Source organism: Palaemon carinicauda, chromosome 7 (assembly GCF_036898095.1).
Source record: "Palaemon carinicauda isolate YSFRI2023 chromosome 7, ASM3689809v2, whole genome shotgun sequence".
Classification (NCBI taxonomy): Eukaryota; Metazoa; Arthropoda; class Malacostraca; order Decapoda; family Palaemonidae; genus Palaemon; species Palaemon carinicauda.
The window spans coordinates 2984452-2999381 of NC_090731.1; the positions used below are offsets into that span (position 1 = coordinate 2984452).

Consider the following 14930-nt stretch of genomic DNA (forward strand, 5'->3'; position numbering starts at 1 on the left):
CTGGATCTAGTTAAAATAAAAATATCTGACTGTGTTAAAATGATGTCTGCAAGTTTAGTGACAAATCTGGCCATTAAAATGCAGGCATAGGAAACTTTGATAATCAATAGTTAAAATATACATCTCCGACTGTATTAAAATGATGTCTGCGAGTTTATTGATAAATCTGACCATTGAAATACAAGCATAGGGAACTTTGATAATAATTGCAAATTGTTTACTGGATCTAGTTAAAATAAACGTCTCTGACTGTGTTAAAATGTCTGCGAGTTTATTAACAAATCTGACCATTGAAATGCAGGCATTGGAAACTTTAATAATCAATAATTGCAAATTGTTTACTGGATCTAATTAAAATAAAAATCTCTGACTGTGATAAAATTATGTCTACGAGTAAATTGGCAATACTACCATTAAAATACACTCATAGAAAACTTCCATCATCAATAATTGCACGGTGTCACCTTAGAATAGTTAATTCTGTAGTTTATTGTACGCTGTAAACCAATGTTTGCTAGTAGGAAAATTTTCCAAAATCTCACCCTATCAAAAATAGAATCGGATACTGCGGTGAATTATGTATCGTTCGATTAAAAGATTAGATGAAATACAATCTGTATGTTTCTGCTGAGCTGCCAAAATTTCCCCGAAAGTCGTCGGGAATAAGGTTAAATCATTAAACAAGATAAATGATTATACTACTGCTACATCAGTTCATAAAAGCCACTTTCTTCCGAATGTTACTTGCTAACTGTTCTCTTTTGTTTCTCCTCCTCTTGTTTTGTTAAAGTTTTTATAGTTTATATTAGATATATTTATTTTAATATTGTCGCTGTTTTTAAAACAATTAATATTTTCCTTGTTTCCTTTCCTCACTAGGGTGTTTTCCCTGTTGGAGCCACTGGGTTTATAGCATCCTGCTTTTCCAACTAGCGTTGCAGCTTAGCAAATAATAATAATAATAATAATAATAATAATAATAATAATAATAATAATAATAATAATAATAATAATAATAATAATAATAACAATGAGGAAATACTATTATATAGGAAATATCTATTTTAATATTGTTGCTGTTCTTAAAACAATTAATTTTTAACTTGTTTCCTTTCCTCATTGTGCTGTTTTCCCTGTTGGAGCCACTGGGTTTATAGCATCCTGCTTTTCCAACTAGGGTTGCAGCTTAGCAAATAATAATAATAATAATAATAATAATAATAATAATAATAATAATAATAATAATAATAATAATAATAAGGAAATACTAGATAAAAATATAAATATTAAGGTTTAGTTATATTCATAAGGAAATACTAGATAAAAATATCATAAATATTGAGGTTTAGTTGTATTCATAAGGAAATACTTGATAGAAATATCATAAATATTGAGGTTTAGTTGTATTCATAGGGAAATACTAGATAAAAATATCATAAATATTGAGGTTTAGTTGTATTCATAAGGAAATACTAGATAAAAATATCATAAACATTGAGGTTTAGTTATATTCCTAAGGAAATACTTGATAAAAATATCATAAACATTGAGGTTTAGTTGTATTCATAAGGAAATACTAGATAAAAAATATTATAAATATTGAGGTTTAGTTGTATTCATAAGGAAATACTTGATAAAAATATCATAAATATTGAGGTTTAGTTGTATTCATAAGGAAATACTAGATAAAAATATCATAAATATTGAGGTTTAGTTGTATTCATAAGGAAATGCTAGATAAAAATATCATAAACATTGAGGTTTAGTTGTATTCATAAGGAAATACTAGATAAAAATATCATAAACATTGAGGTTTAGTTGTATTCATAGGGAAATACTAGATAAAAAATATTATAAATATTGAGGTTTAGTTGTATTCATAAGGAAATGCTAGATAAAAATATCATAAATATTGAGGTTTAGTTGTATTCATAAGGAAATACTTGATAAAAATATCATAAATATTGAGGTTTAGTTGTATTCATAAGGAAATACTAGATAAAAATATCATAAACATTGAGGTTTAGTTGTATTCATAAGGAAATACTAGATAAAAATATCATAAACATTGAGGTTTAGTTGTATTCATAGGGAAATACTAGATAAAAAATATTATAAATATTGAGGTTTAGTTGTATTCATAAGGAAATGCTAGATAAAAATATCATAAATATTGAGGTTTAGTTGTATTCATAAGGAAATACTAGATAAAAATATCATAAATATTGAATAGTAGTTCATAAGGATAGTTCATTGTTTTCTAATTCAATTTTTAAAAAAAAGGAATTATCCAGGTGAATCGATCTTGTGAAATATTGTACAGATTGCAGTGACACTTAACCAACATCTATCTTTCCACAGTTTTCGGGGAATTTCTGTAAAGGTAATTTAAAAAACTTCTGTGTACATTTATTTTTTACGAGCCTGAGTAATTCTGATAGCTTCAAGTTTTAACCAGTTACACCTACAGCAGTTTTAACAATGACAGTCTAATTGATCTTATCCATACCTTTTTCTGTTAGAGGTAGTTATATAAAACACTTGTATGTGTACATTTACCTTCTGGGAGCCTAAGAATATCCCTTTCGCCCCTAAAGGACGTACCGGTACGTTCTTGCAAAACACTGTTATTTAGATGTTTTTGCGTATTTTTGATAACTTTATGAGAAACTTCAGGCATTTTCCAAAAGAATGAGACCAACCTGACCTCTGTATGACAAAAATTAAGGCTGTTAGGGCAATTTAGAAAAAAAATATAGCAAAATGTACTTGAAATTTAACCTTACCTTGGGGGTAAAAGGGGATAACTTCAGGTTTTAATCAGTTACAACTACAGCAATTTTAACAATGAGGACAGTGTAATTGATCTTATCTATCCCTGTTACTGTAAAGGAAATTATTTAAAACCCTTGTAAGTGTACATTTACTTTCTTGGAGCCTAAGTATTTTATAACTTTAAGTTTTAATCAGTTATACCTACAGCAGTTTTAACAATATGGATACTCTATTTGATCATACATATGCATGTGGAGGTCCTGTAGAGAGTAGAGCTCCCCTGCTGTATAGGACCAGAAAAGCAGGGGAGGTCCTGTAGAGAGTAAGGTTCCCCTCCTGTATAGAACCAGAAAAGCAGGGGAGGTCCTGTAGAGAGTAAGGTTCCCCTGTTGTATAGGACCAGAAAAGCAGTGGAGATCCTGTAGAGAGTATGGTTCCCCTGCTTTATAGAACCAGAAAAGCAGTGGAGGTCCTGTAGAGAGTAGGGTTCCCTTGCTGTATAGGACCAGAAAAACAATGGAGATCCTGTAGAGATTAGGGTTCCCCTGCTGTATAGGACCAGAAAAGCAGTGGAGATCCTGTAGAGAGTAGGGTTCCCCTGCTTTATAGAACCAGAAAAGCAGTGGAGGTCCTGTAGAGAGTAAGGTTCCCCTGCTGTATAGGACCAGAAAAGCAGTGGAGATCCTGTAGAGAGTAGGGTTCCCCTGTTGTATTGAACCAGAAAAGCAGTGGAGGTCCTGTAGAGAGTAGGGTTCCCCTGTTGTATAGAACCAGAAAAGCAGTGGAGATCCTGTATAGAGTAGGGTTCCCCTGTTGTATTGAACCAGAAAAGCAGTGGAGATCCTGTAGAGAGTAGGGTTCCCCTGCTTTATAGAACCAGAAAAGCAGTGGAGGTCCTGTAGAGAGTAGGGTTCCCCTGCTTTATAGAACCAGAAAAGCAGTGGAGGTCCTGTAGAGAGTAAGGTTCCCCTCCTGTATAGAACCAGAAAAGCAGGGGAGGTCCTGTAGAGAGTAAGGTTCCCCTGCTGTATAGGACCAGAAAAAGCAGGGGAGGTCCTGTAGAGAGTAAGGTTCCCCTGCTGTATAGGACCAGAAAAAGCAGTGGAGATCCTGTAGAGAGTAGGGTTCCCCTGTTGTATAGAACCAGAAAAGCAGTGGAGGTCCTGTAGAGAGTAGGGTTCCCCTGTTGTATTGAACCAGAAAAGCAGTGGAGATCCTGTAGAGAGTAGGGTTCCCCTGTTGTATAGAACCAGAAAAGCAGTGGAGATCCTGTATAGAGTAGAGTTCCCCTGTTGTATTGAACCAGAAAAGCAGTGGAGATCCTGTATAGAGTAGGGTTCCCCTGTTGTATAGAACCAGAAAAGCAGTGGAGATCCTGTATAGAGTAGGGTTCCCCTGTTGTATTGAACCAGAAAAGCAGTGGAGATCCTGTAGAGAGTAGGGTTCCCCTGTTGTATAGAACCAGAAAAGCAGTGGAGGTCCTGTAGAGAGTAGGGTTCCCCTGTTGTATTGAACCAGAAAAGCAGTGGAGATCCTGTAGAGAGTAGGGTTCCCCTGTTGTATAGAACCAGAAAAGCAGTGGAGGTCCTGTAGAGAGTAGGGTTCCCCTGTTGTATTGAACCAGAAAAGCAGTGGAGATCATGTAGAGAGTAGGGTTCCCCTGTTGTATAGAACCAGAAAAGCAGCCCGTAAAGTAAAGTTAAGTTTGTCTTCAAAGCTTACAAAGTGAACGACCAGCGACACGCCTGAAGCTCTCTAGATAATGTACTGGACTCTTCTTCATTCTAGTCTTGATAAGAAACATAACTGTTCCACTTGAATATCATAAAAATAGTGGGTAAAATATGCAGATTAAGCAAATCTGGATGAAATGCTAAAAATGTATTCTAGTAATTATCGTTGACTGGATAGTTTCAGAGCAAAGACTGATTAGCTCTCAAGGTTAGAAGGATGAAGAGTAAATCCTCCAGGATATATATACTGATTACATATTATTTTACATTTCATTCTAAAAGATAATAGAATAATATTAACCGAAGCACTGAAAATCTACATATTTCATTCAGCGCTGAAACTTTTGGTATAAATAAATATGATCCAATCACCATCGTATGCACTGGTCCTAGCTGTACTCACAAGCTTATATTTTTTTTTGGTGAAATCTATATTGAAGAATCCTTAAATTGAGAATTCCAATCACCATCTTATGCATTGGAGTTATATGTACTTATAAGCTTATATTTTGGGGGGAAATCTATATAGAAGAATCCTTTGATTAAGAAATTCCAGTTTCATGTCAATGTGTTCGCTCTTCCAGGAACCGTGGGTAGTTGCGGTACCGTTGCGAGGCCACGACTTCACCGGACTCGGCTTCAACATCTCCGGTAATATGAGAGATGGAGTCTTCGTGAAAGATGTCCAACACCGAGGTCCAGCCTCTGAATCGGGTAAAATCAATCCAGGTGAGTGAATGGGGATTTCTGAATCTTCGTAAAATAGAAACCAATTCTTTAGGAATATCAAGGTGCCACGATTATCGACCGTATGACTTACTGGAACTCTATCTCCTCCTACGCCTATTGAAGTAAAGGGCTTCGGTTTGATTTCGTCAGTCGTCTCTATCTTGAGATTTTAGTTCAGTACTTCACTCGTCATCTCCCACTTCACGCTTCATAGTCCTCAGCAATAGGACTGGAACTATATTCTGGCTTTAGGTGTTAAAAGTCAAAGTTCCTAAAGGCTTTGATCGCCATGATGTGTAGCCCATACGAAAGAGGAAACAATATCACGGATGAAAACGGAAAAACAATGAAGGATACATAACTCTTTGAAACATTACACGCAAAGAATATTGAAGATTTACACGACAGGACAGGATTAGAAATGAAACTATAAGAGAGATTACGCGAGTGCCATAAGTGGATGAGGTCATGGTGAGAGGCAGATAGAGATGGTTTGGGCATGCTCTTCGCACTCCCCAAGAGACATTAGTTCACCAAACTTTCAACTAGGCTCCACAAGGCACTAGAAGAGTTGGAAGACCCAGGCCTACATGGCTGAGGACTATGAAGCGTGAAGCAGGAGAGGATGAATGGAGAAGTATTGAATTAAAAGCTCAAGATAGAGACGACTGGTGAAAAACAACTGAGATGTGATAGGGACAATCATTTATTTTTACGTGGTGGGACGTCAATAAATCACACCGAGACTCAACAGCCAATGAAGAAAAGGAGATTAGTTTTGGAATTAATTTATACTCTTCGTCACAACTCAGCAGCGTTCCCGGACAATTTTAATTCTATTTTCATTCGTGAACCTAGTGAGAACCATTGGCTTACAGTGTAGCATGAAATAGTACACTGTTAACAATTTGCCGTAAAAAAAAAAGGGTAACAAACCTGGAAATAATGTTGCCAGGCATTTACCGTTTTAAAAACGAATATATTAACGTAAAGAAGTGATGTTACGGTCACCTTCCAGTAGAATATAATAACAAAGTATAGTAGAATTACGGTCGCCTGTATTTTACTGAAATACGGTTGAAAACAGTATATAATCACAAAGAATTTCCAATTAAAATTACGGTTTTTTTTTTTTTTAACAGTGCATCATCCTTAATGTGAAACTATTTCTCAATATGTCACAATAAACTTAATTAGAGCCATAAATGAGATTTTATTAATAAGTTTGGTTCTTAATGGCAATGGAGATACTTAATTTCTTCAGACATTTATGACTTTTTTTTTCCAGATAAATTTCAATATGATGTAATTCTATCTAATGTGATATGCTGTTCTCTCGTTTTAGTATTCAAAATCCGAGGCATTTTTGTATTTTCCAGAAATATTCATTCAAAACTTTCTCTAATTTTCCATATTTTTGGTATAACTAAGCAACAATTCTTTTGGGACTGAAATCCTTGAAGCTCTAAATGGAACCATGAAGATTAAGAAAAATGTTTACTTTCCTTGCCGCCTCCATTTCAAGCTTGTTGAGGACTAGAAGGAATAAATTTTATTGTAACGAAATGCCCGCCTCCATTTCAAGCTTGTTGAGGACTGGAAGGAATACATTTTATTGTAACGAAATGCCCGCCTCCCTCCATTTCAAGCTTGTTGAGGACTGGAAGGAATACATTTTATTGTAACGAAATGCCCGCCTCCCTCCATTTCAAGCTTGTTGAGGACTGGAAGGAATACATTTTATTGTAACGAAATGCCCGCCTCCATTTCAAGCTTGTTGAGGACTGGAAGGAATACATTTTATTGTAACGGAATGCCCGCCTCCCTCCATTTCAAGCTTGTTGAGGACTGGAAGGAATACATTTTATTGTAACGGAATGCCCGCCTCCCTCCATTTCAAGCTTGTTGAGGACTGGAAGGAATACATTTTATTGTAACGAAATGCCCGCCTCCCTCCATTTCAAGCTTGTTGAGGACTGGAAGGAATACATTTTATTGTAACGAAATGCCCGCCTCCCTCCATTTCAAGCTTGTTGAGGACTGGAAGGAATACATTTTATTGTAACGGAATGCCCGCCTCCCTCCATTTCAAGCTTGTTGAGGACTGGAAGGAATACATTTTATTGTAACGAAATGCCCGCCTCCCTCCATTTCAAGCTTGTTGAGGACTGGAAGGAATACATTTTATTGTAACGGAATGCCCGCCTCCATTTCAAGCTTGTTGAGGACTGGAAGGAATACATTTTATTGTAACGGAATGCCCGCCTCCCTCCATTTCAAGCTTGTTGAGGACTGGAAGGAATACATTTTATTGTAACGAAATGCCCGCCTCCCTCCATTTCAAGCTTGTTGAGGACTGGAAGGAATACATTTTATTGTAACGAAATGCCCTCCTCCCTCCATTTCAAGCTTGTTGAGGACTGGAAGGAATACATTTTATTGTAACGAAATGCCCGCCTCCCTCCATTTCAAGCTTGTTGAGGACTGGAAGGAATACATTTTATTGTAACGAAATGCCCGCCTCCCTCCATTTCAAGCTTGTTGAGGACTGGAAGGAATACATTTTATTGTAACGAAATGCCCGCCTCCCTCCATTTCAAGCTTGTTGAGGACTGGAAGGAATACATTTTATTGTAACGAAATGCCCGCCTCCCTCCATTTCAAGCTTGTTGAGGACTAGAAGGAATAAATTTTATTGTAACGAAATGCCCGCCTCCATTTCAAGCTTGTTGAGGACTGGAAGGAATACATTTTATTGTAACGAAATGCCCGCCTCCCTCCATTTCAAGCTTGTTGAGGACTGGAAGGAATACATTTTATTGTAACGAAATGCCCGCCTCCCTCCATTTCAAGCTTGTTGAGGACTGGAAGGAATACATTTTATTGTAACGAAATGCCCGCCTCCCTCCATTTCAAGCTTGTTAAGGACTGGAAGGAATACATTTTATTGTAACGAAATGCCCGCCTCCCTCCATTTCAAGCTTGTTGAGGACTAGAAGGAATACATTTTATTGTAACGAAATGCCCGCCTCCATTTCAAGCTTGTTGAGGACTGGAAGGAATACATTTTATTGTAACGAAATGCCCGCCTCCCTCCATTTCAAGCTTGTTGAGGACTGGAAGGAATACATTTTATTGTAACGAAATGCCCGCCTCCCTCCATTTCAAGCTTGTTGAGGACTGGAAGGAATACATTTTATTGTAACGAAATGCCCGCCTCCATTTCAAGCTTGTTGAGGACTGGAAGGAATACATTTTATTGTAACGGAATGCCCGCCTCCATTTCAAGCTTGTTGAGGACTGGAAGGAATAAATTTTATTGTAACGGAATGCCCGCCTCCATTTCAAGCTTGTTGAGGACTGGAAGGAATAAATTTTATTGTAATGAAATGCCCGCCTCCATTTCAAGCTTGTTGAGGACTGGAAGGAATAAATTTTATTGTAATGAAATGCCCGCCTCCATTTCAAGCTTGTTGATGACTGGAAGGAATACATTTTATTGTAATAAAATGCCCTATTTCACGATAAGCTGAATATTGACTCCATAAATTAACAGAGTTTACGAAGCAACATTTACGCCTTAAAATTTAATACGAACTTGAAGGGGTTGCGTGTATTTCTCCATCTCCGTACAAAGTAAGGTCATTAATTTAGGAAATAATGTTCAGTATTTTCTCAGGAACACTTAAGAAAAGAACCGTAATTTTACTCGGAAATTCTGCGTAAAAATATAGTTCTCAGCAGTATTTCAGTAAAATACAGGTGACCATAATGTTAGCATACTTTGTTATTAAATTTTACGGGTTGGTGACCGCAATATCCCTCCTTTACGTCAATATAACCGATTCTGAAACGGTATAAATCCTGGAAAAAGTTTTGCCAGGCATTTACCGTTTTTTACTTCAAATTTTTAACAGTGAAGCTAGACTTTCATCGTTTTAGAGAATGCATTTCGCCTATTGTCCTATCTATCTATTTCTCAAGGACATTCAATCACCTGTCCTAAAAGGCATCCTTACAATCCTTATGTCCATTACAGGTGACCGACTTCTGGGATTAGCAGTTAGTACCGAACACATGGTTCACGAGGACGCCTTGACTCTCCTCAGCTATGCCTCGCCTTACCCAGTCATTCTCCTGCTCGAAAAATATGCAAGTGGCGCGGACAAGCGTTTGCCTTCAACGACTGGAGGAAGGCCAATCCATCCCTTCTACAGGAGTCAGTCTATTGATGACCTGACCAAGGTATGTATTGGAATCAGAATGAGTGTTAGTGTGAATGCAGTCCGAAGTAAATGTGAACAAGAATTGGGTTAGGTTAGATTAGGTTAGGTTAGGTTATTATTACAATGGTTTGATTTTGGAGCGTCCGTCTCCTAGAAGAGCTGCTTACCAAAGCTAAAGCATCTCTACCCTGACCAAGAGGAAAGTGGCCACTGAACAATTACAGTGCAGTAGTTAACCCCTTGAGATAAGAAGAATTGTTCTATTACTACTATTATTACAATGGTTTGATTTTGGAGCGTCCGTCTCCTAGAAGAGCTGCTTACCATAGCTAGAGTCTCTTCTACCCCTACCAAAAGGAAAGTAGCCACTAAACAATTACAGGGCAGTAGTTAACCCCTTGAGATAAGAAGAATTGTTATATTATTATTATCACAATGGTTTAATTTTGGAGCGTCCTTCTCCTAGAAGAGCTCCTTACCATAGCTAGTCTCTCTTCTACCCTTACCAAAAGGAAAGTAGCCACTAAACAATTACAGTACAGTAGTTAACCCTTGAGCGAAGAAGAATTGTTATATTATTATTATCACAATGGTTTAATTTTGGAGCGTCCGCCTCCTAGAAGAGCTGCTTACCATAGCTAGAATCTCTTCTACCCATACCAAGAGGAAAGTGGCCACTGAACAATTACAGTGCAGTAGTTAACCCCTTGAGCGAAGAAGAATTGTTATATCATTATTATCACAATGGTTTGATTTTGGAGTGTCCTTCTCCTAGAAGAGCTCCTTACCATAGCTAGAGTCTCTTCTACCCTTACCAAAAGGAAAGTGGCCACTGAACAATTACAGTACAATAGTTAACTCCTTGAGCGAAGAAGAATTGTTAATGTGAATGCAGTCCGAAGTAAATGTGAATAAGAATTGGGTTACATTATTGCGTGTACAATTTTATAGCCCACATGCCATTTCTTCTAATTCAATTGCAATGCTGGAAAAATTATTCAAGATGTATATTTGTAAGTTCCACAAACCAGTCAATTTTCTTTCTTGCTTTTGTTATTTTATATGAATTAATGAGTTATTTCCTTTTACAGTTCACTGACTACTATCAGTAATGTTATTGATAATGTGAATATATCATTGTTTCACATTAATGATTTAATTTTTAGCTTTTAAAGGAATTAATACCTTATCTTTGAGCTGATTGTTAGTGATTTGATACTCTCAATATATAAATGAAAATTGTTTCTGGTATTTTGATAGAAATACATCAAGATGATAAAATATGTTGAAAAATTTGTGCTGAGAACACTTCCTTTGAGTTTCTTTTCCTTATAAGAATTAACATAAATTCATTCAGTATGTTTTAACATGTATATCATAAATAATTTATTGTTCAGTTATTCATAAACTAGACCCTTCTAGAACTTAATTCAAGATACATGAGGATATATATTCATATTACCATAAAATAGAATATCTAATCAATGATTATATTATGCTAATTTTATTACTATATCCTGAAATATTATGTAATCTTGCAGATTGGAAAAGCCGACATGTCCCGCGTCAGGAAAGCCCACCTCTCCGGTGCTCGCCAAATGAAAAGTGAACTCTCTCGTCATGACCTGGACATCAGCAGAGAGCTAGGCGTATTGAAAGGGAAAGACGACCGGGCAAAATCTAAAGCAGGGAATAAGAAGATTGATTTGAAGCTTGCCAAAAGGGAAGCTCCTGAGCGACATTCGGAAAGAGCAATTGATGTTCCGGGTGTTGAATTGTCGAAGCCTTCTCCATCGTTTCAGGTAGCAATGCCCTCTGTCGATAAGCCAGATCCCAAGATGAAATTTGGCATCAAAGTTCTTCCAGATCTGACAAAAAGAACACCAAAAAGTGATCTTGACTTGGAAGCTGGAGGTTTTGAAGCTGAAAGTTCCACTCTATCAGTATCAGGTCCCCCTGAAGCTGAAATCAACGTTGAAAGTGAGGTTGGAAAAATTCCTAAAAAGGACATGACTGAAGGAAAAACTTCAGAGGATAAAATTCCAAGTGGTGCAAAATTTGGTATTAAGTTGCCTCATTTTTCTTTAAGGACAGGAGATGCCAGTGATGTTACAGATAGAGATACAGTTGTCTGTCAGGAGCACAGTATAGACGAAAGAAACGTTAGTCTATCAACTGATATAAGTGGTATTGCTCTTACGACTCTTGGACTTTCAAGAGGACAAGGGGATCAGAGCAAAGATTCCCACGAACCTAAGACAGATGACGAAAAGCAAAAAGCAAAAGGAGCATTTGGATTTGGATTTCAAGGGTTTGGAAAAGACGATGATGCTCACACAACAGCTTCTGATGAAGAAAAGGCTAAGACTCACGGCAGTATAGGAGTAAATATTGTTCCTCCTGAAATTAGCTCACCCTTAGGAGATGTTAAACTTAATTTGTCACAACGCGATGGTGGAGAAAACGGGAGTGATACTGAGTCCAGAGAAGGAGAGGGAGTTGCCTTAAACTACAATAGTCCTGACCTAACTCTCCCATTTCTGAATGAGGGGTTGGAGTTTGAAGGAAATGAAATCAATAAGGAAATTGGTATTGGTAACTTGTCAGGGGATATCAAGTTACCCCAAGGCAATTTAACTGCTACACAAGGTGGTGGTGTCTCTGCAGAACTGGGAATGCCGAAAAAGGGGGCAAGTTTACAGTTTCCAAGCATAGATGTTTCTGCTAAAAAAGTAAGAGATGCCAATGATTCAGATAAAGAAGAAAACAGCGATGGAAAGTCGGGCATGGGAATCAAAACTGGTAAGTTTGCTCTTCCTAGTATGAGTCTAAAATTCCAGAGTGACAAGGACAAGCAATCGCGAAAAGAAAAGAAGCACAGAGAAGATAATGAGGAAACTCAACTGGAATCAGAATCTTACAAAGATAATGAAAAAGACTCTGGGGCTTTAGGTCTTGATTTGCAAGGGCCTAAAATTTCAACTTCTGGTATTGATCTCAGTACTGAGGTCACTTTACCATCGGTAGAGAGTAGCTCAGAGGATGGGAAAGAAAGCAAGAAGAAGGAAAAATCTAAAAAAGAGTTTGGATTTGGGTTTAAAACACCGGACTTCAAATTACCTAGTATGAGTTTGAAAGGCAAATGGGGGGATGACAGTGGAGACGAAGATGAACATACCGAAAAGGAGAAGGGTAAAGGCAAGAAATCCTTCAACATTGGGTTAAAAGGTCCTGATTTTGATCTTCCCACTGCTAGTGGCAAAGTAGATGTTGATCTTGGTGATGAAAATTTAGAGAAAGTGGAAACGAAATTCTCACCAGACGTCAGTGAATCGTATGAATTCCAAACTAAAGACAAAAAGGAAAGTAAAGATAATGAAGATGAGAGATCAAGAGGTGGATTCGGACTTGGTCTTAAAGGCCCTAATATCACTATGCCAAATATAAATCTGAGAAGAAAGGATAGTGAAAAAGAAGACGCTGAAGATGATGGACACGATGAAAGTCAAGAAACAAAAGATGTACCAAAGAAAGGGTTTGGCTTTAATTTCAAGGCCCCTGACATTACTTTACCAAAACTGAGTTTTAAAAAGGGTGATGATGAAGATGATGACCAAGACGAGGACTATGAAACTGGTAAGCATGGAAAAGATTTTAAAATTGCCGGTGCTAATGTTGTTTTATCAAAAGAAGATAAGGAGAAATCCTCCAAAGAAAAAGAGGCAGATGATTCATTAGGTGATGATGGAGAAGAAAGGGCCAAGAAGTCTAGAGAAGGCTTTGGCATCAGTTTTGGAACCCCAAGCATTAACATGCCCTCCTTCAATCTAAAAAGCAAAAAGAAAGGCAATGATGTGGAAAACATGGATTTTGAAGATAATAATGAAAGAAGTGATTCTAAAGAATCATTGTCATTTGGTTTGAGGGAAACGAGCATTACTTTACCGAGTGTAACTTTGGACGATCAGGAGGAGAACAGCGACAGAGAAGGATTAGACGAAGAAAATTCCAAAGGGCAAGAGAAGCATAAGAAGTCTTCAAGTTTTGGTCTAAAAAAATTAGATATAAACTTGCCCAGCATAAAATTGAAAGGTCGAAAAGAAGGTAATGTTAAAGAGGAAACCGAGAGCGACGAAGATAATGGAAGGGATAAGACAAGGAAGGGTTTCAATATAAACCTTAAAGGTCAAATGAATGATGCAGAAGAAATGGTTAGTAAAGAGTTCGGTTATGACGCAAGAGGACTAGAAGTCACAATGCCAGCCGTACATCTAAAAGATAAAAGCGAAGGTATTGATAGGGACGAGTCAGGAGAATATAGAGAGAAATCTGAGGCATCATTAGGGTTTGGGCATACTGGTTTGAATGTTAATCTACCTTTCAAAGGACATGAATGGAAAAGTGATGGTAGTAAAGGTGACTCTGATAATGAGGATCTTAAAGAAGCGGGAGATGAAGACCAAAATAAGAAAAAGTCCAAGGAAGGATTAACGTTTGGCTTAAAAGGACCAGACATCAGTTTTCCTAAATTCAGTCTGAAAGGTAAAAAAGAAAATATCAAAGAAACAGAGGAGAATGACACTGGAAAAGATTTCTCTGGAAATGAATTTAGCTTGGGAGATGCACATGTGCAATTACCCAGTGTAGAAATTAAGGGTAAAAGAAATAATCAAGATGATAAGTCAGATGATGAAAGTGAAGCTAAAGGTAATTCGAAGAAAGGATTCAAATTAGACTTTAAAGCTCCAAAACTTGGTTTTCACAGCAACAGCTCAAAAAACAAGAAGCAGAGTGACCATGGAGAAGTAGATGAAGAAAAACAGGAAGGTGAAGATTTATCTCGAGGAGAATATAGTTTGCACTTAAGAGGACCAGATGTGAAACTACCTCACATCAACACTGAAGATCAAGCAGATGTTGAAGGGTATAGGTTAGAAGATAAAGATAATGAAAACAAAGACAAGTCATGGAAGGGGCTTAATTTTGGTTTTAAAAAACCAAACATCAATATACCAGGTATGAGTCTAAATGCTCAAATGGAGGCTGATGACAGAGGCTTGGATGATGATAAATGTAGTGACAAGGAAAACTCTGGGAAAGTTAGTTTATCAAGCTTGAAGTTGAAAGGTCAGAAAAGCAGTAATCAAGAGGAAAGTTCAAATGAGGAAGATCATGAAGATGCTGTTAAATCGAGGAAAGGATTTGGCTTTAATTTAAAAGGAATGGATGTCTCTTTACCCAGCATAAATCTCAGAGGTAGGAAAGATGGTAAAGATGATGGCGGTATGATTGATGAAATCGACAATTCCAATAAAGTATCAAGTAAAGGACATAGCTTTGATTTACAGGGGCCTGATGTGCGTTTACCACACATAAGTATTAAAAGTAAAAGAACTGGAGGTGATGAAGAAGAATTAAGTAATGAAGACAAAAGACTGAAGGGGAAGATGAAGCTGGAGAGTGACTT

At 37.1% G+C, this 14930-nt stretch overlaps 1 protein-coding gene across 1 annotated transcript in view; it reads left to right on the plus strand.

The window, feature by feature from the left end:
• Positions 1–14930, plus strand: part of LOC137643807 (neuroblast differentiation-associated protein AHNAK-like) — a 180070-nt gene that overhangs the window by 155385 nt on the left and 9755 nt on the right. The window contains exons 5-7 of the mRNA XM_068376494.1: positions 5093–5237; positions 9277–9482; positions 11005–14881. Coding sequence (XP_068232595.1) covers positions 5093–5237; positions 9277–9482; positions 11005–14881 — 4228 coding nt within the window. The remainder of the gene's footprint in view (positions 1–5092; positions 5238–9276; positions 9483–11004; positions 14882–14930) is intronic.